At 34.0% G+C, this 25,129-nt stretch overlaps 2 protein-coding genes across 8 annotated transcripts in view; both read right to left on the reverse strand.

Annotated features, from left to right (window-relative positions):
- The window catches only part of LOC101894243 (uncharacterized), a 56,724-nt gene that overhangs the window by 13,243 nt on the left and 18,352 nt on the right, over positions 1-25,129 (reverse strand). The gene's annotated exons all lie outside the window — the stretch shown is intronic.
- LOC101893622 (6-phosphofructo-2-kinase/fructose-2,6-bisphosphatase 1) overlaps positions 545-25,129 on the reverse strand; it is a 38,363-nt gene continuing 13,778 nt past the window's right edge. For 4 of the 7 annotated variants that reach the window (XM_059119100.1, XM_059119099.1, XM_059119098.1 and 1 more), the window contains one exon: positions 545-4,919. In XM_059119100.1, coding sequence (XP_058975083.1) covers positions 1,583-4,273 — 2,691 coding nt within the window. In that variant the 5' untranslated portion in view covers positions 4,274-4,919 and the 3' untranslated portion in view covers positions 545-1,582. Of the gene's footprint in view, positions 4,920-8,965; positions 9,118-25,129 lie in introns of those variants that run through there. The other 3 variants (XM_059119102.1, XM_059119101.1, XM_059119104.1) reach the window with 2 other exon arrangements.

Consider the following 25,129-nt stretch of genomic DNA (forward strand, 5'->3'; position numbering starts at 1 on the left):
TCAATATTTGCCGAATGGAATATTGCGATTGTTCAGCTCGCGAGCAATTTTTCGGCCACTGCTACGTGGGTTTCGATCAAATCGCTTCTTTACTTTTCGATCCATTTCTGCTGATGTTAGTGTTTTCTTCCGTCCACTTCCTTGACGTCGGGCTACGCTACCAGTATCACGGTAACGAGCGATGGTACGAGAGACAAAAGATTTATTAACATTTAAATGCTGGAGTGCTTCAACGATAGCCACTTGTGGTTTTCCAGCCAAATATAAAGAAATCACACTATCACGCTTGAATTCCATCACGAATAACATTTTTTCAGGAAAATGCTCACCAAAATGCTTTTGTGCGCTTGTAAACAATAATTTTAACAGCTGTCGGATGAGTAGCTTAGAAATGACAGCAGTCTGTAGTTGGTTGCAGTTTTTTTATCTCACCCTGTATATGTGTTATATCAAAATTTTACGGTTACAAAAAAATCTAACTTATATCCTTTATGCTTATACACCCTCCCTCTAACATTAAGGAAAAATAATGCAAACACACAAATTTATAATTTTATTTTTATTAATATTTTTTTCTTGTTCTGATACATGAAATATATATTTATTTTTATGAATTTTGCTTAGATATTACAGAGAAATGTTTTTCAAACAAATACAAAATTTTGCAAGCAGGAAGTTTTATAGTTTACTACAAAAATATATTATTCTTTAATTAGAAAAAAAAAATCACAAAAGAAAACATTTAAAAACATTGACAATTTTATTTATTACAAAATAGGTATGTATACTTAAAACTTTTACTTGTAGTTTCTTTTGTTTTAAACAAATATAAAAATATCATTACATGTATATATTTTTAAACTGTTTAATAAAAAAAATAATAAATGTATATGGTTGTAGATACATATATTAAAGTTACAAAATATTTCTCTTGATTTATTTTTAAAATTTAGTTTACATTCATCAGTCATAAAAGTCTTGTCTTTGCTTTTTGTAGCTTTCTTATTAAGAAATTAAAAAGAAAATGTTTATTTTTCAGTATATTTTTATTAAATTTGTGAATAAATTGAAAAAACTGAGTGAATAGAAGTTGAAATGTATACGACAACGATTTGTGTTGATGAAAAGTGATTTTAGATAAACCTGGTTTACTATTATGTTAGTTTGATTTTAGAGTGTTAAAGTTTCCTCTGTCTCTCTATCCTACTTACATAAAACATTTTATTCATTAAAATTAGTTTTCATTGATTTTCTAATCATTTAAAACTATCTGGCCGTATAACCACTTGGCAAGTTTATGTGTGGCCAGTGAGCTTTAGAAATTTGAAATGCGACTAACTTAACTCTGCTAATGATAGCCATTGCAGAGTTGTATTTTATACAATTTAATGATTTTTCTTGGTTTATTTTAGAGAAATGCAAGGCAAGAGAGGAGGAAGGGAAACATTTAACTGCTCTGTTTTTTTCTTATTAAAATAACTGGCTTCTTGTTTGTTTACAGTGTATTAAAACGACTCAAATGGAACTGGGCCAGCAGTCCACGTTTCAACAGAACTCTATGTCGGTAGTGCTGGCAATAATGTCATTGATGTTGTTGCTGTTGTGTAGTATTATGTTGTTGCTGTTGTTCTTGTTTAATATTATTGGCATTGTCATCGCCTGCAACAGTGGTGCTATTACTATTATTGATGGCTGCACCAAGTCCATTGCCTAAAACACCACCGCCGCTGCCGCAGATGCCAACACCATTTGCGGATGCCTTTGACACATCATCACCCACAATCAACACCTTACCAACACCATCTGGGGCAACCAAATCACCGCTTAAACCATCAAGACCCAATGATACATCACCGGGTATTTTTGGTTTTGGACGATGTGTGTCCACAGCATCGATGGGTAGCTTTATGTGTTCCACTTTGCAACCGTAGGCCACAGGTGTCAGCTTAATGACCGTGTGCAAGGGAACATATAAATAGGGTAACTCATCAGCAGATTTATCCAAGAAGTAGGCGAAAAGACAACGCAATACTGCCTGGTGCGAAACTACCAAAACATTGCCTTGGCGTTCCAGTTCCATGATGACCGGCTCCAGACGAGCCACCAAATCTTCATAACTTTCTCCGCGTGGATAACGATAGGCGAATTTGTTTTGATCGCGAGCCTTAAACTCTTCGGGGAAGCGCTCTTTAATTTGTTCATAGGTCATTTCCTCGCAATGGCCTGCATCGATTTCATTCAAAGCCTTCCAACGCTCCTGGGGTGCCTTAATATCGGCCACTGTCTGGATGGCACGTTTCATCCATGATGTCCACACCCTTAAACCCTCAATATGTTGTTGCTCAATGTAAGCGGCCAGGGCTTTGGAATAAAGTCGGCCACGTTCACTTAAATTGGCATCACCACCAATTAAACCCTTAAGATTATGTTCTGACTCACCGTGACGTGTTAGGTAGATGGTGCGTGGTGTGATGTGTATGTTCATCAAATAGTAGACAATGCGGGATTCCACATGACCTTCATTGTTGTAAACCACTACCTTTTTGCCAGCGTTGTAGACCTTCATAAAACTCAAATGAGATTCGTTATCCTCGTCAATGGTTTGATAGCGTTCCTCATAGTGTTCGATGCGTTGCAGGAAATCCTGAACCACCAAATCGGTATTCATGTTGACATAATCGGGTGAGCTGACCTTGACCTCTTTAATGTTTTGCTCAATTATTTGCGGGTCATCGCAGATGGACTCGACAAAGAACAAACGGAAGCCATGATGTTTCACCACCACATCATAGATCATTTGACGGCGGTCATAGGTGGAGTTGGTGGCATCAAAAACTGCCACACTTCCTTGGCCACTGAGCAACCATTCGCAGGAGTCATGCAGAGCCTGATGGGCACAACGATTACGTATGGCCATGGCCTCTTCATTGTCGGCCCGGAAGAATTCATGGGATTTGTAGGCCGTGGTGGCGTGGCGACGATATTCACCCAAATTGAAGACTCTCGTACAGATACCAATCCAATTCAGATAACGTGCCAGCTTTTTCGAGATGAACGTTTTTCCACGGGCCGGCAGGCCGACCATGGCAATGACATGAGGTGTCGACACATCGGATATGGCCCTCTCGCCGCGTATGGGAAATGGTTTGGTCATTACGGTTTCGGAGGTGGGTGGCAGCAGCTTGCGCAACTCATCCGGCATAACACTGGGACAGACATGTAGCTCATTCTCAATGGCCAAATCGGCGGTTTTCTTGAGCTGATTAAGCGATGTGGTGCGTACACGTAGCGAAGGTGAAGTGTTGTAGGGCATGTCCATGATGCTGGTAGCTGTTACTGAACGTACTAGCGAGGAGTGAGGAAGGTGCTTGACAAGAGCGGCGCTAGCTGCGGAGGAAAGTAGTAGGGAATTTAAGAGGGTCAGTTGGGTTTGTGATTCTTGATTTTTGAATTTTTCTTTGATTTGTTCAAAATTGGGTTGATAAGAAGAAGAAGAAGGATAACATGTGGTGGGCAAGGTGGGCGAGGAACTGGAGTTATGGATGGTGGTATTGGTAATTGTGTTTGTGTTATTGGAATTGTAATTGGAAACGGAAGTGTTGTCGGTGTCCTCGTCCTCGTCTTCGTAGTCGATTACGTCGTCGTACTCGTCAGTCTCGGGTGATGTTCGAGTACTGCCAGAATTGTCGGCACTGGCGGGTGTAAATGTCAATGAAATACCACCGCCTCCACCACCACCTGCTCCATAGGGTGTGGTGCAAGGTGATGATGTATTAGAATTGGTCTCTGATGGTGGTGGTGTGGGTGGTGGAGTTGGTGAATTGCCACTGAACAATTTATTGGATGATGATAGCTGAGTGGTGGTGGATGATAACGGCGATGAGTTGTTGGTGGTGGTCGGCGTCGTCGTCTGGTGAATTAGCAGTGTAGCCGCTGTAGAACAAGATGATGGTGAATTTGTATTGGACAATGATGTTGATGAAGACAATGAATTTGTTTTGGATGACACCGGCGATGCAGTCAATGATGATGATGTTGATGATGATGAAGCAGCAGAGGCTGTCGTTAAGGGAAAGGCATCGTTATTTTGTGTTGTTTTTGTGGATTGTAAGTCATTAACTAAATCATTTGTTGTTGTTGTGGATGATGGTGATATTGCTATGTTGTTGTTAGCCGTGGTTAATGGAAATGTTAATGGCGTTGATGATGATGCGGATGGAGATGAAGATGATGATGATGATGCTTTAGCATTTAATTGTTCAATATTATTCATATATAAAGATTTCCTTGAAACTTTCAAATAGAAAAAAAAAAACAACTATATTGTATATAGGAAGAAGAAAAGTTCCCTTTCTTTTTGCAGAGCGGAAATTTTCTTGGGCAAAGGCAAGACTTTTTTGGTTTCACTAAAAATTACTATTATCGCTAGCAAAGTAAATAAATATATATAAATTATCTAAATAAATTCTTTTCAAAATCGATCGATCTTCTCAAAGTATCACAAAAAGTTCACTTTTTGGTTGGTTAGTATCCCTTGGGTCGGGGGATTCGGTCGGTTGCTTGCTCGCTCTCTCTCAACAACTTCGGAGAAAAGAAGATGAAGAAGAAAACAATTTCAGTTCTGTTGTTGGTTTGTGTTCTCTCAGTCCTGCTGTAGTTAGACGCCTCTCAGAGCCATCAACACAAACACTCGCTCAATCAAAATGATGCCCTGTTGTGTATGTATTTGAAATGATTAGAAGACCGTTGCTTTGTGTGTGTTTCAAGTATCCTAAATATCACAGCCCAGGCTCGTAATTAATGTAGAGGGTGGAAAAAGGGAGAATTGTGTTTGCTGTTCAGTGGTCGTTATTTTTCTTTTTGAAAACAGTTTAAAAACTATTTCAAAATTTTATTGTTTGCTTTAAATTTTTTGCTTTCTGTAAGTAAATGTTTTTAAAAGAAAAGAAAATAGAAGACATTTGAGAAAAAAAAATCGTATATGCGACAAGAGAAAATTTGACGGAATGTATCATAATATCTTGAGAGAGAAATTCTTTGAAGGAATCAAAAACGAAAAATTATATCAAAATTAAAAATCTTTGCAAGAAAAGAAAACCTAGGCCAAAAAAAAAAACAGAAATTTGATGCTCAAGAGCGGCTGTAAAAGATTGACAAAAATAAAGAAAATGCAAAAAAAAAATTGGAGAAATTTATTGAAATAATGTTTCAACATTATCCAAGGGATGTGGAAATTCATCTACGTAATCCAGAAATGTATTTACATTATTTAAATGAAATGTAAATATTTATACATAAAGTATCTACGGGATATAAAGGCCCTGCATAATATATATAGTGTATGAACAATAACATTGTGGATAAATTAATTGTTTTATCAAAGTAATAACATAGATAATGTTACCACTTTATCTAAAATACACGGATAATGTATCAACGCGTTATCTATATAAAATAGATGATGTATCTACGTTGTTTAAGTGCCGTATACAGTACATTTCCGTTTTTTTTTTTTAAGTAAAGGATAACGATTCTATGTGATGTTAATGCTGTGAATTATGTATCCACGATTCCCAAATAACATAGATATAGTATCTACGTCATTTGAATGCTAAACAAATAGTGTGCATAATGTATCTATGTAATATATACACCATAGATAATGTATCTATGTTATTGAAATGCATTGATAATGCATCCACTCTGTATTTGTAACATAAATAATGTATCTACGCTATACAAAAGTCATGGATAATGTATCTATGTCATCTCATTAACATAGATAATGTATCTACGCTATCTAAATGCCGTGAAATAAGTATTTTCGTTATCTGTATGATGTCCACGTTATTTAAATGACATAAATAATGTATCTAGGCTATCTAAATGTATTGGAAAAAGTATCTACTCTATTTAAATGCAGTGATAATGTATTCATTTTATGCATGTAACATAAATAATGTATCTACGCTATACAAAAACTGTAAACAATGTATCTATGTCATCTCATTAACATAGATAATGTATCTGCGCTTTCTAAATGCCATGGAATAAGTATCTTTGATATCAGTATGATGTCGCAGTTATCCAAATGACATAAACCTCATGGATAATGTATCTACATTATTTAAATGCAGGGATAATGAATCCATTTTGTGCATGTAACATAAATAATGTATCTACGCTATACAAAAATTGTGAATAATGTATCTATTTTTATCTCATTAACATAGATAATGTATCTGCTCTATCTAATAATAAGTATCTTCGTTATCTGTATAATGCCCACGTTATCCAAATGATATAAATAAAGTATCTGCGCTTTCTAAATGTATTGGACAATGTATCTACATTATTTAAATGCAGTGATAATGTATCCATCTAATGCAAGTAACATAAAAAATGTATCTACGCATTACAAAAGTCGTGGATAATGTATCTATGCCATCTCATTAAAATAGATAATGTATCTACGCTTTCTAAATGTCGTGGAATAAGTATCTTCGATAACTTTATGACGTTCACGTTATCCAAATAAAATAAATAATGCATCTACGTTATCTGAATATATTGGACAATGTATCTGCATTAGGTAAACCTCGAGGATAATGTATCTACGTTATTTAAATGCCATGCTTATGTATCCACGTAATATAAAAATGTATAAATGATGTATCTACGTTATTGAAAAGCCATGTGCAAAATATCTACCTCGTTCAAAAGCCGAATATAATATATCCACTCTATATAAATTCCAGAAATAGCAAATCCACGATATTTAATTAACATGGATGAAGTTATTTCATTGCCGTGGCAATGTATTCACGCAATAAAGGGTGATATTTTAGGTTGTATCTATTTCGAAACACTAGTTAAAACAGTTCACCAACGTTTTGTGTTTTGCTTCACTGTCAAGATCAGTCAGAAGCATTGCAAAAGCTATCATAGCACCGAAAAAAGTAACAGTTTGGTGAGTTTTATGGGCAAATGGCATCACTGGGTCGCATTTTTTCAAAGATGCTGCGAATAGTGGGCGCTACCATGAGCTGATATCCAACTTTTTTATGGCACACACCACGCATAACAATGGACTTACAGTGAGGTGAGTTAGGTGAACATTTTATTTCACGTTGGAACCCCACCGGTCAAGTGGACGCCTATATCGTGCGATATAACGCCTTTAGATCTATTTTTTGTAGGGATATGTTAAAGTTTTTTTCTGTACAGGCAAGTCCGTTTCAAACGACGCATTGGAAGACAACATTGAAGTTTTTATTTGTGAGATTCCATCAGAAATGTTGGAAGGAATTTCTCAAATTTGACTAAACGTATGGATCATTTGGGGAGCATTCGTGGCCAACATTTGAATGAAATGGACCTTACTGTCAATTCGAAAAATATTTCATACATTTTGCTGAATTTTAAGTGTTCCCTGAGAAAAACCGTTCTATAGCTCTTTAGAAATCACCCTTTATTAGCAACATAAATTGTTTATCTGCGTTATTCAAAAGCTAACTACAATTGAATTAACTTTTTTTGTATACCTTGAATAGTGTATCTCTACGTTATGAGTAATGTAAATACCGTGATAATCAAGGACATATAATAGATAATGTCGTGAATAGGGGGGCTAGGGCTATCTAAATGATAAACAACATGGAAATTCCAGCTAATCCAATTTACCTAAACAAAACCTATCTTGACCCATTTTTGAACAAAAACAAGATAAAAAGTATTAGTCGGTTTTGCCAACAGATGTATACCCTAAGCCAGAAGAAATGGTCCGATCTTTACCATCTTTATAAAAGATTTTGTGTTGATGGAAATATTGAGATTTACCAAGTCTGAATGAAATCGGATGTTAACTTCGTGTTTTATGAGCTTCATGGAGATTCAAAATTTTGACCTTTTGTGGGGCAGGCACCAGAAAGAGTGGTCCGATATATCCCATCTTCACAGTAGATCTTGCGTTACTAGAAATAATGGGATGTGTGAAATATGAAGTAGATCGTTTCGCATTTTATGAGCTTCATTGATATTCAAAATGTGGAGCCTTTGTGGGGGAGGTACCAGAAGGAGTGCACATATATATTCCATCTTCACACCAGAGCTTGGTTTAATAAAAATATTTTGACGTGTTTTATTTGAAGACAATCAGACACTTACATCACATTTTATAAGAGTTATAATTATTCAAAAAGTTGACCCTTTGTGGGGGAGGTACTTGATAGAGTGAACCGATATTGTCCATTTTTGCTCCAGAACCAGCACTGATGCAAATATTAGCATTAGCAAAGTTGGAGCACAATCGAATTTTCCTTTCTCTTTCTGTGCAGTAAATTATTTTCTTTGAAAATCTTGACATTTTGTGGGGGAGATACCAGAAGGAGTGGACCGATACTGTACATTTTCGAACTCGATCTTAGTTTGACAATAATATTACGATGTACCAAGCTTGGGTCAAATCAGATACTCCCTTCAAGAGTTATCGTGCGAACCACCCGGCTAGACAGACAGACGAACGGACGGACGGATGGACGAATATCGCTAGATCGACTCCAAATGTCCTGAAACGGATGTGGCCAAAGATACCTAGAGTCTAAAACCATTACTTCGATGAGGCACGTTTTGGCCGTATGATATATATTCTCTCTAGCCATATGGCTGAGGGTTTAAATTCGCGGATAACACTCTGTAACTTCATGGCAACAAAACACTAGAAAACAACAGCAAATAAATGAAAAATAAACTATAATTTCTAGCCTCTGCGACAAATCCTTTCAAAAACTACACACCATCATCATCGTACACCACAAAAAATTGCCACCATGTGCCAGTCAGTTTATTTTTTCTTTTCCCATTGGTCATTCCATCCATCCACAATATTTTTGTGGGGTCACCATTCTACAGGTTTTCGTTTATTGATTTTCTTTTGTGTGTGTTTTTTTTATAAACTTTTACTCACTTGATTATATATTTTTTTTCTTTCAGCTAATATTAAAAACAAATCTAAACGATTCCAGTTTTGTGTGTTTTCTTTTCCAACTATTTAAGCGTGCGACTTTTTCGTTTGTAATCAGCATGTGGTGACGATGAAATGTTTGTTTGCCTACTAAACTATGGATACTCTAGTCAAGTGCATGGAAGACGAGACCCGACCCTATGCCTAATAAACAATACAAAAAAAAAAAAAAAAAAACACTGAAAACCATTCAATCTACCAACAGCAGCAAAGCGGCCAGTTACCAGAACTAGCTTGGCAGCGTCTCGGCAAGTGGTGCGTTTAGCTGGCTGTTTGCCGATTGTCACAAAAAACAGAAACAGCCAGCACTTAAACCTCTCAAGCAGAGTTAATATTAAAATATTATGGGGGAGAGAACGTCAGTGGCGCAAAATGGGCACAGTGGTATGAGAACGGGAAAAAAGGGAATTTTAAATAAATCCCTTGGCTTTTGTGGATGTCAGTGACATTTCTGAATGGATATTTGATCTTTTTTCTCGATTTGTGTTTTTAATGACCTAAGGTGATGTATTGAAATGTGGAATCTAAAGATGTCAAACGTATCAAGTTGAAATCGAAGCCTTTTGCCCTTGGTAAGGTGGCTCATCAGGCATATTCAATTTAGGAAGCTAGATGAAAACCCATTTTGGAAATATACCGATTTTAGAATAATAATTCAGTGCTAGATTCCAAATTTTAATGCATATCCTGAGGCTTTTAAAAGCTCAACTCGTAAGGGAATCTTTTAACTGTAAATATTAACATGGAACTAGCACTTCAATCAAAAGTTGACTCATCAGGCATATTCCAATTAGGAAGCTAGACTAAAACCAACTTTGGAAATTAACCGATTCTAGAAAAACAATTCAGTGCTAGATTCAAAATTTCAATGCAACTCCTGGCGCTCAATTTGTGGGGGATTCTGTTACTCAAAAGTCGATTCTGACATTAAATTCCTCATCAGTAAATGTATATCGTTGAGCCACTAAAAACAATTTTGATTCACTGTGCTCCGCCACCGTATATCCTTGGCCACAAGGTAAATGACCTGTGTTTGGTGGGATGGGAAGAATGCGATATATGTTGAGTTGTTAAAATCCCAGCAGACTGTCATCGCATGCATTTGTAGAGAATTGGAAAATGAAGACAATATTTCATCTTGACAAGGAGTCCCTAGACATTGCAACTCCGTCCGATAAAATTTCTGTAGTCAAGACCTTAAGTCTTTCAATTGTCAATTCTAAAATCAATGCCGAAATCCCATCCTTTAAAAGAAGACGAATTCTTTTCCCACGAAAAGTATTTTATTTTTCTCCAGAGATAATTCGTCCACTCATAATTAATTGAGGAGAAACAAATTGGCAAAGTTGGCAATGCCAATGGGTCTTTTCGTGCCTTGTGTACCCTATTTTTATAGGGCAAACCAAGATCTAAAATGGTAAAGACTAGAAAAAAATGCATTTTGAGCAAATGACAATACACAGAGTAACAGCAAAACATAGAAGTATAAATATAGGACAATTCGGAGTAAAAATATGGCAACCCTGTAAAAATGCCACCACAACATAGTTATCAATTGGAAACAAAGTTATAGGTGCGACGTCTAAATTTCGTTTAAGAAAAGCAGGTTATATTAAAATTAGAGAATTTAAGGATTCAACGGTAAATATTCGGCCATCTACTGTTCAATTAAAACGAATAATAATGAACCCTACAAAAAAGGCTACAATGATCAAATTTTCATTACTGACAATGTTTCATGGTCAGTGTTTTTTTTTTAATTTTTTTTTAAATAAGTCTAGTTTTTATATATTTTCTTATACAACGCCAATCTGAGGTTGTTGTGATAAGTATTTTTCGACAATCATTACAAATTTCAATACTTTTTCATTCAACATTTTCAATTTCAAAATTAGTTTGAAAGTTCATTGTCCCAGCAACGGTGTCGATGCGACTACCTGTATTCCTTTACCACGGTAAAACATATGAATTTCCATCTCTGATAATTTTTGGAAAACAATGCTGCCAAAATTTTATCTCCGAAATGTGTATGCTCCATTAATGGACGCGGGAAATATTATGAACCCGATTCAAGAAAACTGCAGGAAAATCATAACATAACCTCAAAAAGGAAGACATCAATATATCAATGAAGAACGTTCAATTAAGAAAATTTGCAATGACTACATTTCCTTCACTGTGAATGGTTTATGATTAGTGATGCCAATGTTGTCACTGAACAACTGGAATCACATCACACACATCGCCGAAGTAAGACATTTGCATGAATTATGTCACTGTATCCACATTTCCACCTCTGATAATGGTGGGTGAATAGTGTTGCCAATGCTATGCTTAATGAATTTGCGGCGATTAGGGAAATATTTATAGGCGTAACATCTAAATTTCGTTTGAGAGTATCAAAAGGAAGCGTCAAACGGAAGACATCAATATTTCAATAAAAAACGTCAAATTATGAAAATTTGCAATGACGACATTTTCTTCACTGTTAATGGTTTATTATTAGTGTTGCCAATGATTATCTCTAAAGATCTGAAATTAATACCACATAACAGCGCCGTCTATATTTCGATCTACATTAATATTACAAAATTTCGATTAAAAAATATTGCAATATTTACATTTCCATTTCGACACTGGTGGATGAACAGTGTTGCTAATGTTATTGCTCGTATTGTCTATGTGCCACAATTAGGGTTATAATTATAGAACACCATTTTGAGGAAACTGCAATAAAATACCGCCAAAGATACGACATATATATTTCAATAAAGAACTTTGAATTAAGAAATTTGAAGAAAAAAAAAAAACGCACCAATGACCACATTAGTTTCACTGCTGATGGTTTGTGATTAGTGTTGCCAATAAACTCTCTGAAGAACGGCAATACATGTCTTATAAGCGACATCTAAGTTTCGATTAACATCTCCGAATCATCATCAATGCTTAAACGATATGTGGGAGTAGTGATAAGATTGGTCTTAACTTCACAGAGTACAATTTTTTGAAAATTGCACATATGTCAAAGATTGTCTTTGTAAAAACATAGAACCGAACCTTTGGGTTTTCCATAATTCAAAGGACTGCAGAAGATTTTTAGTATCCAAAAAAATATTACAGCTAAACTGCCAAATGCCTCGATTTCTAACCTCAAATTTTCATCTAACCCCAAATATCTCAGAAAATTAATAAAAAATAAAATTTGTAACCTCAAATTTTCATCTAACCTCAAATATCTCAGAAAATGATTAAAAACTATGGTAGCACATAACCCCATATAAATATTTGTTATTAATTTCTCATTTCAAAACACTGTTCTATTGACAGAGTAACGATTAGCAGTAAATTCTCTGCTGTCACTGTTTCACTAACGACAGCAGCTACAACATTAACATGTACGCGGCGAATGTTTGCTGTTATATATACATACATATATATTTATAGAATTGTCTGTGATCTGCGTAGATTAGAAAAAAATACGCGGGAGATATAAAACGGAAAGTGTTTTTTTGCAGGGAATATGGTAATACGTGACACACCTAATGTTGATGATATTCTATTTTAATAGCAAAAAATCTCAACCTGGGTGATATACACATTGGAAAACGTGTGGACCATTATTATTATTTTTTTTTTTGTAAACTTGCCGCGCCTTAACTGACATTAACAACGTTTATTAAATTATTAAAAAATTTAAAAAATGATTTAATAAAAAAAATCCTCTTGACTTCCCCAATGTGTTTGATAGTGTGTAGCCCACTTAAAAAGGGTTATACAAATTCCATTCTCACAAACAACTGGCCGTGTGAACTTGTTGTTATTTTCCCCATACGCAATAGATTTAATCTAATAATGTAAATAATACTAATAACAATAATAAAAACAAAAATATATTAAAAATAATCAAGTTCAGTGTCACAAAGCCGTTAAGGTGTGATTGTTTTTGTTATTATTTTTGAGATTTGATTACAGTTTAAGTAACGTGTGAATATTAATCTCGACCTAATTCATATGAATTCCGCAAATAATGAAAACCATTTTAAAAATGGGGCAAATACACAGAAAGAAATTGGAATAACATTACAAAAAAAAAAAAAACATATAGGAACTTAAAGATGCTATTCATCGACATTTAGATGTCGCTTTTAACTAAGATATGTCATTTCAATGGGATTGCAAATCTAAATTTCTTTGGTGAGGTTTAATTTCCCATATATTTCCTACATTTTTTCTTCAAGTGTATTTTCAATCCCAACCCATGTCATTAAATTTACATTTTCTTCCAATAGGGGCACATATACTTTTTCCAATGATTGTTAAACAAAACAGCAAAAATAAATAAAATCGTCTAACCTATGTCCACAGAGGTGGAAGGGAGACTGGAAAAACAATGGAAAATGTATAATGGCAATTTATACGTCAGAAGTACATTTGTTTTAATTGATAGTTAATACAAATTACAAATGAAGAGACAAAAGAAATGAAAAAAAGGAAAAAAAAAAATAAACAAGCAAATAAATTGCATTCTATATACATTGATTGCAAAATTAATTGGATGGTTATGACAATAGGCCTGGCAGCCGATACAGTTGTGGTCAATTAAAGGAGTACATTAAATGGAGAAGAAAATATATATTTTTTAAAGGGAAAAAGTAAAAGGTTGATATAAAAGTAATAAAAAAATGGCTCATTAATAGAATTTGTTTGAAACCCTTACACTGCGTTTTTTGTTACAATGACAACATGTTTTATGAATAAATAAATAAGCTAATATGCATCGTAGCGTTTTTACAAAAACACTACAAAGACAACACTTTTCGGTGTAAATTTCATATTAAAACTTGATTAAGAAGCAGTGATAGTTTTTGACGGGTCAAAATGCCACGAAGTTTACTTAAATTATTATGTATTATTTTTATATCCTCCACCTTGAATAGGAGGGTATATTAACTTTGTCATTCCCTAAATATTCCCTATTCTGCGTTCTTTGTTTCACTAAAAAACGCTATAATGGCATATTGTTTTTATGAATAAATAAATGAAGTACTTGGCATCCTACCCTTTAAAAAAAACGCTAAAACGGCAACATTTTTTGGTGCCTTTAAACAGCTAATATTTACTTAAATCATTTACTTTGAAAAGTACCTGTTGCTGGCATGAATATGTTTTATTACCAATCCGTAATAAATCTTGAAATTAATAAGAATTCATACGTTTTTCATATTGACAAAGACCGTTACAATGACAACACCTTTTTCCTGTACTCTGACCCCTGATGAATTAGGGATATAAAAGTCGATTTTCGATTTACAAACTGTTTGCATTAAAATGTGTCGAAAATTCGTCTGATGAGATTATATTGAGATAACAACCATCATTACTCTCTTTGAATGTTGATATATTAGGGACATAGAGGCCGACTTGCGATTAGCGAATTGCTGCATCAAAATACAGATGAGTTAGGGATGTCTAAGTCGATTTTTAATTAACCAACTGTTCGCATTAAAATGTGAAAAAATGAAATGAAATTTTGGAAATATGACTCAAAGGACTCCAATAGATCACAAAAATATTGGAAACAACGAAAAGTATCATGAATTCGTCTAAGAAGGCTATATTGAGACAATATTCATGAATTAGGGACATAGAGACCGACTTACAATTAGGGTTTTGTTCATTAAAATATTGATGAATTAGGGATATAGAAATCGATTTTCTGTCTGTCTGGCTGGCTCAAAGGGAGTATCCGATTTGATCCAAACTTGTACCACCCTACAAAAGGTCAAAATTATCAACAAAAAAATATATATATGTTACTGCACAGAAAAAGAAAGGATAATCCGATTTTTCTCCAATTTTGCGAATCCTAATATTTGCCTCAGTGCTAGGTCAGGTACGAAAAAGGAAAATATCGGTCCACTGCTTCTGGTACTTCCCCCACAAAGGGTGAAAATGTTGAATATTCGTGAAGCTATTTAAACACGAAGTTAACATCCGATTTGGCACATCTCAATACTCCATAAACACAAGATCTATTATAAAGATGATAGAGATCGGACCATTTCTTCTGGTACCTCCCCCACCAAAGGATCAAAGTTTTGAATAAACAAAACGATCATAAAATCCGAAATATGCATCCAGTTCTCTTCAAATTACACACATCACAGTATTTTTATACCCTCCACCATGGGTAGGAGGGTATATTAACTTTGTCATTCCGTTTGTAACACCTCTAAATATTCGTCGTAGACCCCATAAAGTATATATATTCATAATCAGCATAAAATTCTAAGACGATTTAGCGATGTCCGTCTGTCTGTCCGTCTGTCTGTCCGTCTGTCTGTCTGTCTGTCTGTTGAAATCACGATAGAGCCCACATTATTTGACGTAGACCTTTGAAATTTGGCACAAGTGTGTGTATTGTCCCTAGGATGGTTGGTATTGAAAATGAGATATATCGGTCCACGTTCTGGTATAGTCCCCATATAACGGTACCTCCCGATATTCGGTATTTTGATGATTTATGCCACATTTTTCACGGATTTATCTGAAAATTGGTAGTTGTAGGTCATGACGGGTCCCTGAGCGTGTGGCAAAACATTGCATGTATAGGTCCACGTTTTGGTATAGCCCCCATATAACAGTAACTCCCGATATTCGGTATTTTGAAGGTTTTTGACACATTTTTTCACTGATTTGTCTGAAAATTGGTATTTGTAGGTCAAAATGGGTCCTAGTTCGTGTGGCGAAACATTGTAATTATAGGTGCACGTGTTGGTGTAGCCCCTATATAACGGTACCTCCCGATATTCGGCATTTTAATGTTTCTTGCCACATTTCTTGTAATGTTCTTTTACCCTAGGGTGGAGGGTATTAAAAGTTTGGCCAGGCCGAACTTAATGTTTTTTTACTTGTTATTAACCTAAGGTCGGGTGTGAAGATGGAATATAACGGCCCACTGCTTCTTTTCTATTATTTACAAAAAATCTCCAGTCTTAGTTTCTTTCGATTAGGTATACGCCATGTGAAAACGATTTAATAATATTAACATTTCCATCCCTGATAACGGATAATAAACAGTGCTGCCAAGTTATCTGAAGATTGAGTGATTAACTATTTACTCCCAAAAGCCAAGCGAAATCTATATCTCAAATTGAAAAAACAAAAAGTATAACCTCTAAAAAGCAAGTAAGCAATTTATTAAAATCCATTTAGATATGGAAAAAAATCCAAATTTAAGTATAAAAAAATTGCACTTACAATTTAGATAATTTTTAAACCCCAAAAAAACTCTGCTACATTTTTAACCATATTTAGTTCTTTTTAAGTTTGCAATGCATTTTCTTGCCAATTCATGTTAGAAATATTTTTTATACATACTGATTGTCTGTATATACATACAAATGATTATTGACAAACGATGGCACGATACATTGAACTAAGTGCCAACCAAGCACAACCATTCGACAAAGAGCCAGACAATTTTGAAATTTTTCTTATTTTTATTTCTTCTTTTTTTTGTAACTCAATTCATAATTGCGATATAAATGTTTTTTTTTTCTTTTTTATTAACTGATAACCGCGCAGCAGCAAGTAAATAAGAACATAAAAATGTCTGCATTCGTACCATGCATGCATGATACATGCATGAGCTTGTTTGTTATTTATTGAAATTAATCAGCTGGTTGTTGTTATTCTTTTGTTTCAAGATTTTCATTCATTGTGCCATGATAGCCAAAGCAGGAGTGTGTGTGGGGAGAGTATTTATAATTTCATTTGAATATCAGAATGGTAAAATATTTTGATTTTGCATTTGAAGTACGATTGTTTTGAAATAACAAAAAAACCATCCAAATCACCTGATAGCAATCATCATAATTATCAAGTTGACTATCGTAACGCAAACCAGCACCTGCCCAAAACAACAATCATTCACAAAAAAGGTGTTAATGACGAAAGTCATTTAAGTAGGAATAATTTTGATAACAAAATAAAAACTATTAGATTATTTTTTGTTATTATTATTATTATTTGAATATGCGATTGTGTGTAGACATACATATGCTGCTGTCGTATTTATATGCATTTGTAAATAAGAAATCGCATGATTTTTGGTTTACAATAGAATTTCACATATGTAGATTGTTGTTATGGCTATTGCATTTGAATTACATTTGAATGTGGCAATTCGGTTGTATTGGATACACTGAAACGAAATTGTATTTAAATTATACATTGCGCAAATTTTTGCCAAAGACATAGAAGTATTAAGAAAGGACAAGACAGAGTCAAAATATGGCAACTCTGTGAAAAATATCTCTGTTATGATGATATCATAACAACATAGTTAGAAATGTTAACTGATTTAAACCGCTAAGGCAATATGCACATTTTTTGAAAGATCTATGGAATAGTATTTTGAAAAAAAATTTTGGATGTTACTTTATGTATTGTAGACAAAAACCAATCGCTCAAAAATGCATTTTGTTTAGTCTTTACAATTTAAGGTCTTTGATTGAAGTTCATAATGGGTACTACAGTCTATGGCATAAATTTGGCAACACTATTGCCAACACACTGGCAACACTATTTGAATTTGACGCTCTCATGTAATGAGAGATGTTTATATTGATCAGCTGTTTGGCGGAAAAAATGTTGACATTGCAGCGTTTTTTAATGTTTTGGGTCAACATCTTTTTTTGTTTTTTTTTTTTGTAATTTTTCTGAAACGAAAAACACAAATTCAAAATTGAACGATAAAAATTGCCACCGAACATTTCGTCCAAACTAAATCAGAGCTAAATTTTGGTTTGTATTTAGAAATCAATTTTTAATCATTTACAACAATGAGAGATGTTGACATTGCAGCGCTTTTTAACGTGCTTTTAAGTAACATCGCATACTTTTAGTTAAGCAAATATTAACACAGAGAGATGTTGACATTGCAGCGCTTTTTAACGTGCTTTTAAGTAACATCGCATACTTTTAGTTAAGCAAATATTAACACAGTTTTTATACCCTCCACCATACATGGTATGCAGAGTATATTAAGTTCGTCATTCCGTTTGTAACTCAACGAAATAATTTTAGACCCAACAAAGTATCAGTGTAAAATTCTAAGACGATTTAGCCCTGTCCGTCCGTTATAATCACGCTTGAGTCAAAACGAATAAAAAATAGAAAGCTAAAATTTGGCAATTTGTTTGCAGGCACGTCAAGCTCAAAAATGGGGTTTATCGGTCCACGATATCATATAGCTCCCATATAACGGTAGCCCCCGATATTCGGTATTTTTTATGATTTTAGCGGCATTATTGACCAGAGTTGTTTCAAATTTGGTATTTAGAGTTCGTAATGGAGGTCCAGGTCCAGGTCTTCGCATGGGCCCCATATATCAGTACCTTCCGATATTCGATATTTTTACGATTTTAGGGACATTATTGACCGGAGTTGTTTCAAATTTCGTATTTAGAATTCGTAATGGTTACTACAGCCTATGACAAAGAATTGCGTATACAAGCCCCTGTCTTCGTGTAGCCCCCATATACCGGAACCTCTATATATTCCGTATATTGATGAATTTAACTACATTATTTACCGGGTTCTGTTTTTTCAAGTTTCGTATTTGAATATTGTAATGACTAATGACAAAAGTTGCCTATACAGGTCCACGTCTTCGTACAGACCCCAATATGACAGCTATATTCGGTATTTTTATAGCCGTTATATTGGGGTCTATACGAATTTTTAGCGGATTTTATTTTTTTGAAAATTTCAAAATTAATCCTAAATGGTGGAGGGTATTCATAGTTCGGCTAATTAAGAAAATAAACGCTATAATGAATATAATGTTGGCAACACTGAACATTTTCGTTTTGCTCTTTCTCACTCTCGTGTTGTACGCATGTTGTTTATGTCAACACAAAATGTTTCCCGTTATTGCATTTGTTTATATTATACGGCTGTTTAGAACCTTGTGGGGAAATGTTGTCATTGTAGCGCTTTTTAAACGTATATGATATTTTTGTGAGCGGAACAAAATAGTGAGCAGAGTCGAAATTCATAAAATATTTAGAAATAAAATTACAGCTGTTTAACTATTTATGAGAAATGTTGCCATTATTGCGTTTTTTTTAGGCTGCGATATTGTAAGATGTCCAACAAAAACACATCATTTTTGAACGGAATAAAGTATTAGGTAGAGCTTGAATGTCGAATTTCCAAAAAAAGAATTGGTTTGTGAATGATTTGGAAAATAAAACAGAAGTAATTACCAAAGAAAAAATATGTAAGAAATCAAATTAGATTTTATTGTTCCCAAATAATAGAGCATTCATCTCGTATTTGGTATGGCAAAATGCCTTATCAAGATTTGTTACATAAAGGTTTTTATTAAAATTGGATACTGGGATTTCAACTAATTTAAGGAATCTGATAAAAACCAATTGGGTTAAAATTACAGTTGCAGAAAAGACCAAAGTACTGTACAGTTAGATTAGTTGCTTCTGCAGATACTACCCTAATTTTACATATATTTATAATCAATGAAACCAAAAATTTCCATTATATAAACGTATACCTTGAAAAGCCTGATTTGAATTTTAGAGGCAAAAAATGAAATCATTCTATGAAAATAAAAAAAAATAAAAGTATATTTTTGACATACACTTGTACCTTGGACTTAAAGCGATAACTTTTGTATAAAAGAAGAACAAAAAAAAAAACAAACAGCCAGACAATATATTTTGATAACACAAAAGTTGTCGTCGTCATTTTAGGTCGCCACACGAACGCGGATAATTTGACAAGGTTTTAAAGATATGTAATTGGAAAGTTAATGAGGAGTTTTTTGCTGGACTCGCATAAGCATCTTTTGTCATAAGCCATTACAATATTCAAATACGAAACTTGAAAAAATCCGGCGAATAATGTAGCTACAATCTTTAGAATATGGAGGTGCCGTTATATAGGGGCTATACGAAGTCCTGGTCCTTCATAGACAATTTTCTGTTACAGGTTGTAGTCCCTATTAGGAACTTCAAATACGAAATTTCAAACAATTTCGATTAATACTGTACCTAAAATCATCCAAATACCGAATATAGGGAGGTACTGATATATAAGGCCTATACGAAAACCTGGACCTACATAGACAATTTTCTGTCCATTACCAAATCTAAATACGAAATTTGAACAAACTCCGGTGAATAATATCCCAAAAATTGTCAAAATATCGAATATCGAGAGGTAACGTTATATGGGGACTATACGATATCGTGGACCTATATAGACATTTCTCTTTCAGGGGGTAATGTCCAAATACAGAATATCGGGGGGCACCGTTATATGGGGGCTATACAATATCGTGGACCGATATAGCCCATCTTCGACCTTGGCCTGCCTGCAGACAAATTACTGATATGTGCAAAATTTTAGCTTCCTATCTTTTTTTGTTTTGACTCTAGAGTGATTACAACAGTCGGACTTACGGACGGACAGGGCAAAATCGTCTTAAAATTTTACGCTGATCAAGAATATATATTTACTTTGTTGGGTCTAAAATTATTATTTCGATTAATTACAAAAGGAATGACGAACTTAATATAACCTCCATACTATGTATTGTAGAGGGTATAAAAACAGGACACATTTCAAAGTGAGAGTTTTTTTGTTTTTGACTGCAAAAAATCTCTTCATAATTCGATAAATTTTAAAATTAATTTCAATGAAAAAAACGCAAAGTTTTTTTTTTTGAATAAAACATCGAGGAAAACGCCTAATTGGCAACATCCGGTTGAATTGCCAACTTAATGTTTGGTCTTTGGAATTAAAACGTCAATCTTCTCTTTCTCTCTCTCTGTTTAGTGCACCTCAACTTATTTTTAATCGTATTCTCTGTGAGGAAAAACGTAAATTTTCCGTTACATTAAATCAGTGTTGCCTACATAAAAATAAATCGCAAAAAAATGTTAATGTATTTCCTGCTTAATTAGTTTATTTATTTTGTGGCAAGTCTCTCCTCGGTCTTTGTGTGACAGGTGTAGCTTATCTAGCGTTTTTTACATCAGTTGTTGATCAGTATTCACCGTTTAGCGTTTTTTATGAAATATAATTTGAGGCAAAATTCGTGTATGTTGGAAGTTAAATTTGTTTAAATTTAAAAAAGGAAATTATTGCATGTTATTTATATAATCCCAAATTTACATTTGAGCTTCCAAATTCTTAATAAAAACATAATTTCAATCCGATGCAAATTCTAATTGTATGCAAGTGTCACAGTCCCACCATAGAATACTTTTTTCCATTGATCGCCTTTTTTGATTATCTGGGATAGATCAGACATTTTCGAGTTTTTATATTTTTTTTCAAATCTATATATATTTTCATATCAAAACATTATTATTATATTTGATATTTTTATAATATATAAACATATCAATTATATACTACATATGTTTATATATTATAAAAATAAAGAATAATATTTTGATATGAAAATATATATTGATTTGATATACTACATAAGACAACATAATAATGCGTGACAGTAATAAAAAAACATTCTATCCTCTTTCACATAATAAAGGGGGAAAAGAAAAATATTTAAAATATTTGAAAAAAAAAAAGGAAAATACAACCCCAAATAGTGCATAATTCATTTGTATAAAAACAAATTTTTGTCATATCTATTTTGCACATACATACAAACATAGCTATGTATTAGGAATTGCCTTTCATTTTTATTTAGAATTTTTTTTTCACTGTTTATTATGATTGTTTGTGACACAAACAGGCTCACTCTGGGAATGTTATCGTAATTTGGCCCTCATCCAAAACAAAAAAAATAAATAAATAAAAATAAAACAAACTTTAAATGCAACTATTGTGTGGTAGTATTGGAACAGGTCGGAAGATACACCTTAAACCCGAATGTTCCATGAGGAGAAGACTAAACACACAAAAGGTGTATACAAAACTAACACAAATACACCTACAGAAATTTTTGCTTTTGCTTCTGTTGTTGTTGCTGCTGTTTTTTTATAGCAGTGCTATATATTAAGTGTTTAACTAATTAAAAACAAATATACCTATTCCGAAATGTTAAATATTTATTCGAAAATAATTCTGTTGTTTTGCAAAATGTTTCAAGGTTATGCATGTGATAAAAACAAAAAAGCAGGTGATATCAACATGATATGATTGCCGCGATAATCGTTATTCTAAAATTGTCGCTAAAAATGTTTCGAATGATTCATTGAAACAAACAAAAAAAAACACGAAATTAGCATTACTGACTACAATTTATAAACAGCAAAGTTGGCAACGCAGTGCAAATTAGATTGTTACTCTCATCTCTCTCAGCGCCATCTCAAAGTGAGAATGAATGATTTATTGGCATTGAACAGCTGTTCAATAGTTTGCAAAGCATGTTGTCATTGTTGTGCTTTTTAATAACAATAGGAATAAAGGAGGTAAAAGTAATTCCATACATAATCTATTGATCGTGGGTACTCGACTTTAGTTAGCATTGACATTTAACGTTTTACTTGTTCTTTTTTAAATGTTATACATTTCTTTTTTTAAGTGTTTGTTTTCTCTTTCGAGACGAGCTTAATGATCTGAAATTTGCAGTGAAAAGGAAAGCCAGACAGACACTATCACACACTCACCACTATGCGACGCGTTTCGCCGTTGGTTAAGCGGCTCATCAGGCATATTTGATGTGGATGATGGCTTACAAGGGCCGTTCTCTGGAAAGTAGTATATATTTCGAACTTATTGCAAATTAGCATATGCGAATTATACACTAGAAACTCTCCAGGTTCGACACAAGTTCTATTGGCAGATCTTTTTCACAGCAACGTTTTGTTTTTGTAGTGATGGATTTTTTGTCCACAACAACTACATTGCTTCCAATGCATACACTTGTTTTAGTGCTGCTTTAGGAAGACGGGTTAATGGCTCTGAACGTAGAGACGGCAACTTCTAGTTGGCTGCACACAGAGGTCCGCGGTTCAAATCCCACAGCCAGGCTCGGCTGAATTTTTGAGTTTTGCCTTGTTAAGGCGAAGATCATATGTTTTATGATTTAAGTGTTTGTTTTCTCTTTCGAGACGAGCTTAATGATCTGAAATTTGCAGTGAAAAGGAAAGCCAGACAGACACTATCACACACTCACTATTTCTATTCTATTCTTTTTTATGAGTCTCATGTATCACAGCTGATTAATGTGTATTGTCGCCCTTTTAGCGTTTAGTGCGATATGTCAAGCTGTCATTGAGAAGTGTTCCTATTCAAGAGTTATCTTCGAGGTACTTTGCATTGATTAGGTCTTGATCGTTTTTTTTTTCAATTTTTCATCCATTTTATTTATTTATTCAAATGTTGCTCGTTAGTATTAAGAAAGTATTGGCAACACTGCATATATATAACGCTCTCATTTTACATTGTTTCATGGGAGATGTTTAAATTAATCAGCTGTTTGAGAATTTAGGGGAAATGTTAACATTGTAGCGTTTTTATGCTTTAAGTACTTTTGCATATTTTTAATTGGACAAACATTTGCACAGTTTCACAAGAATTTAATTATATAGTAGAATGGTAAAACATTATCATCATTCAAACAACACAAAAAAGCACCCAATTTACCAAAAAAAAAATTGCCATTGCAACGTTTTTTTTTTTTTCAAATTTCCTGCACAAATTAATTAATGCCAAAACTAAGCGCCATTAATATTTGACTTTGTCGTTAATTTGGTTCATCGAACTCAGCTTTACACCTGATTTTTTGACCCTCAGCCATATGGCAGGAAAGGTTATATATCATTTAATACGGCCAAAATGTGCCTCATCGAAATAGCGGATTTAGACCCTAGGTCTCTTTGGACCAAATCCATTTCAGGACATTTGGAGTCGATCAAGCGATGTCCGTCCGTAAGCCCGGCTATCTGGCTGGCTGGTGCGCACGATAATTCTCAAAAAGAGTTGCCGATATGATCCAAACTTCGTACATCGTAATATTTTTGTCAAACTTAGATCGAGTTCGGAGATGGGCAAAATCGGTCCACTTATTCTGGTACCTCTCCCACAAAATGTCAACATTTTCAAAGAAAATAATTTACTGCACAGAAAGAGAAAGGATAATCCAATTTTTCTCCAACTTTGCAAATCCTAATATTTGCATAAGTGATAGGTCAGGTGCGAAAATGGACAATATCGGTCTACTCCATCAAGTACCTCTCCCACAAACGTTCAAAATTTGGAATAATTATAACTCTAATAAAATGTGATTGTCTTCAAATTACACTCATCACAATATGTTTATCAGCCGAAGGTTTGGTGTGAAGATGGAATATATCGGTCCACTTCTTCAGGTACCTCTCCCAAAAGGGGTCAATATTTTGAGTATTCATGAAGCTGATAAAATATGAAATTAACATCCGAATACATTCAGACTTGGCGCATCTTAATATTTCCATCAACCCAAGACCTACTATAAAGATGGTATAGATCGGACCATTCCTACTGGTACCTCTCCCACAATGGGTCAAAGTTTCGAATAACCAAAATGATCATAAAATCCGAAATATGCATTCTGTTCTCTTCAAATTACACTCATCAGAATATTTTTATTAACCCAAGGTCTGGTGTAAAATTTATATATATCGGTCTACTCTTTCTGGTACCTCACCCTCAAAAGGGTCAATTTTTGAATATTCATGAAGCTCATAAAACACGAACTTAAAATCTGATTCCATTCAGCCTTGACACATCTTAATATTTCCATCAACACAAGACCTACTATAAAGATGGTATAGTTCGGACCATTCGCATAAAATTGGATATAAATGTTCAAATCCTTCAAATTTTTCACATATCAATATTTTTAGATTTTTTACATAAAGTATGAAAAATGAGTAATTCGGTCTACCGATACCATGAAAAATGAGTAATTCGGTCTACCGATTACCTCACGCAAATTTCCAAATTTTCCAAAACAAATGCACATATCTAGAGTATAGGAAGTAGTTGATATAGTCCAAATCCGACACGTTGTAATATTTATATAAGACATACGTCCGATACGAATTGACCCTCCCCACCCCG

The sequence above is a fragment of the Musca domestica genome, unplaced genomic scaffold, assembly GCF_030504385.1.
Source record: "Musca domestica strain aabys unplaced genomic scaffold, Musca_domestica.polishedcontigs.V.1.1 14, whole genome shotgun sequence".
Lineage (NCBI taxonomy): Eukaryota > Metazoa > Arthropoda > Insecta > Diptera > Muscidae > Musca > Musca domestica.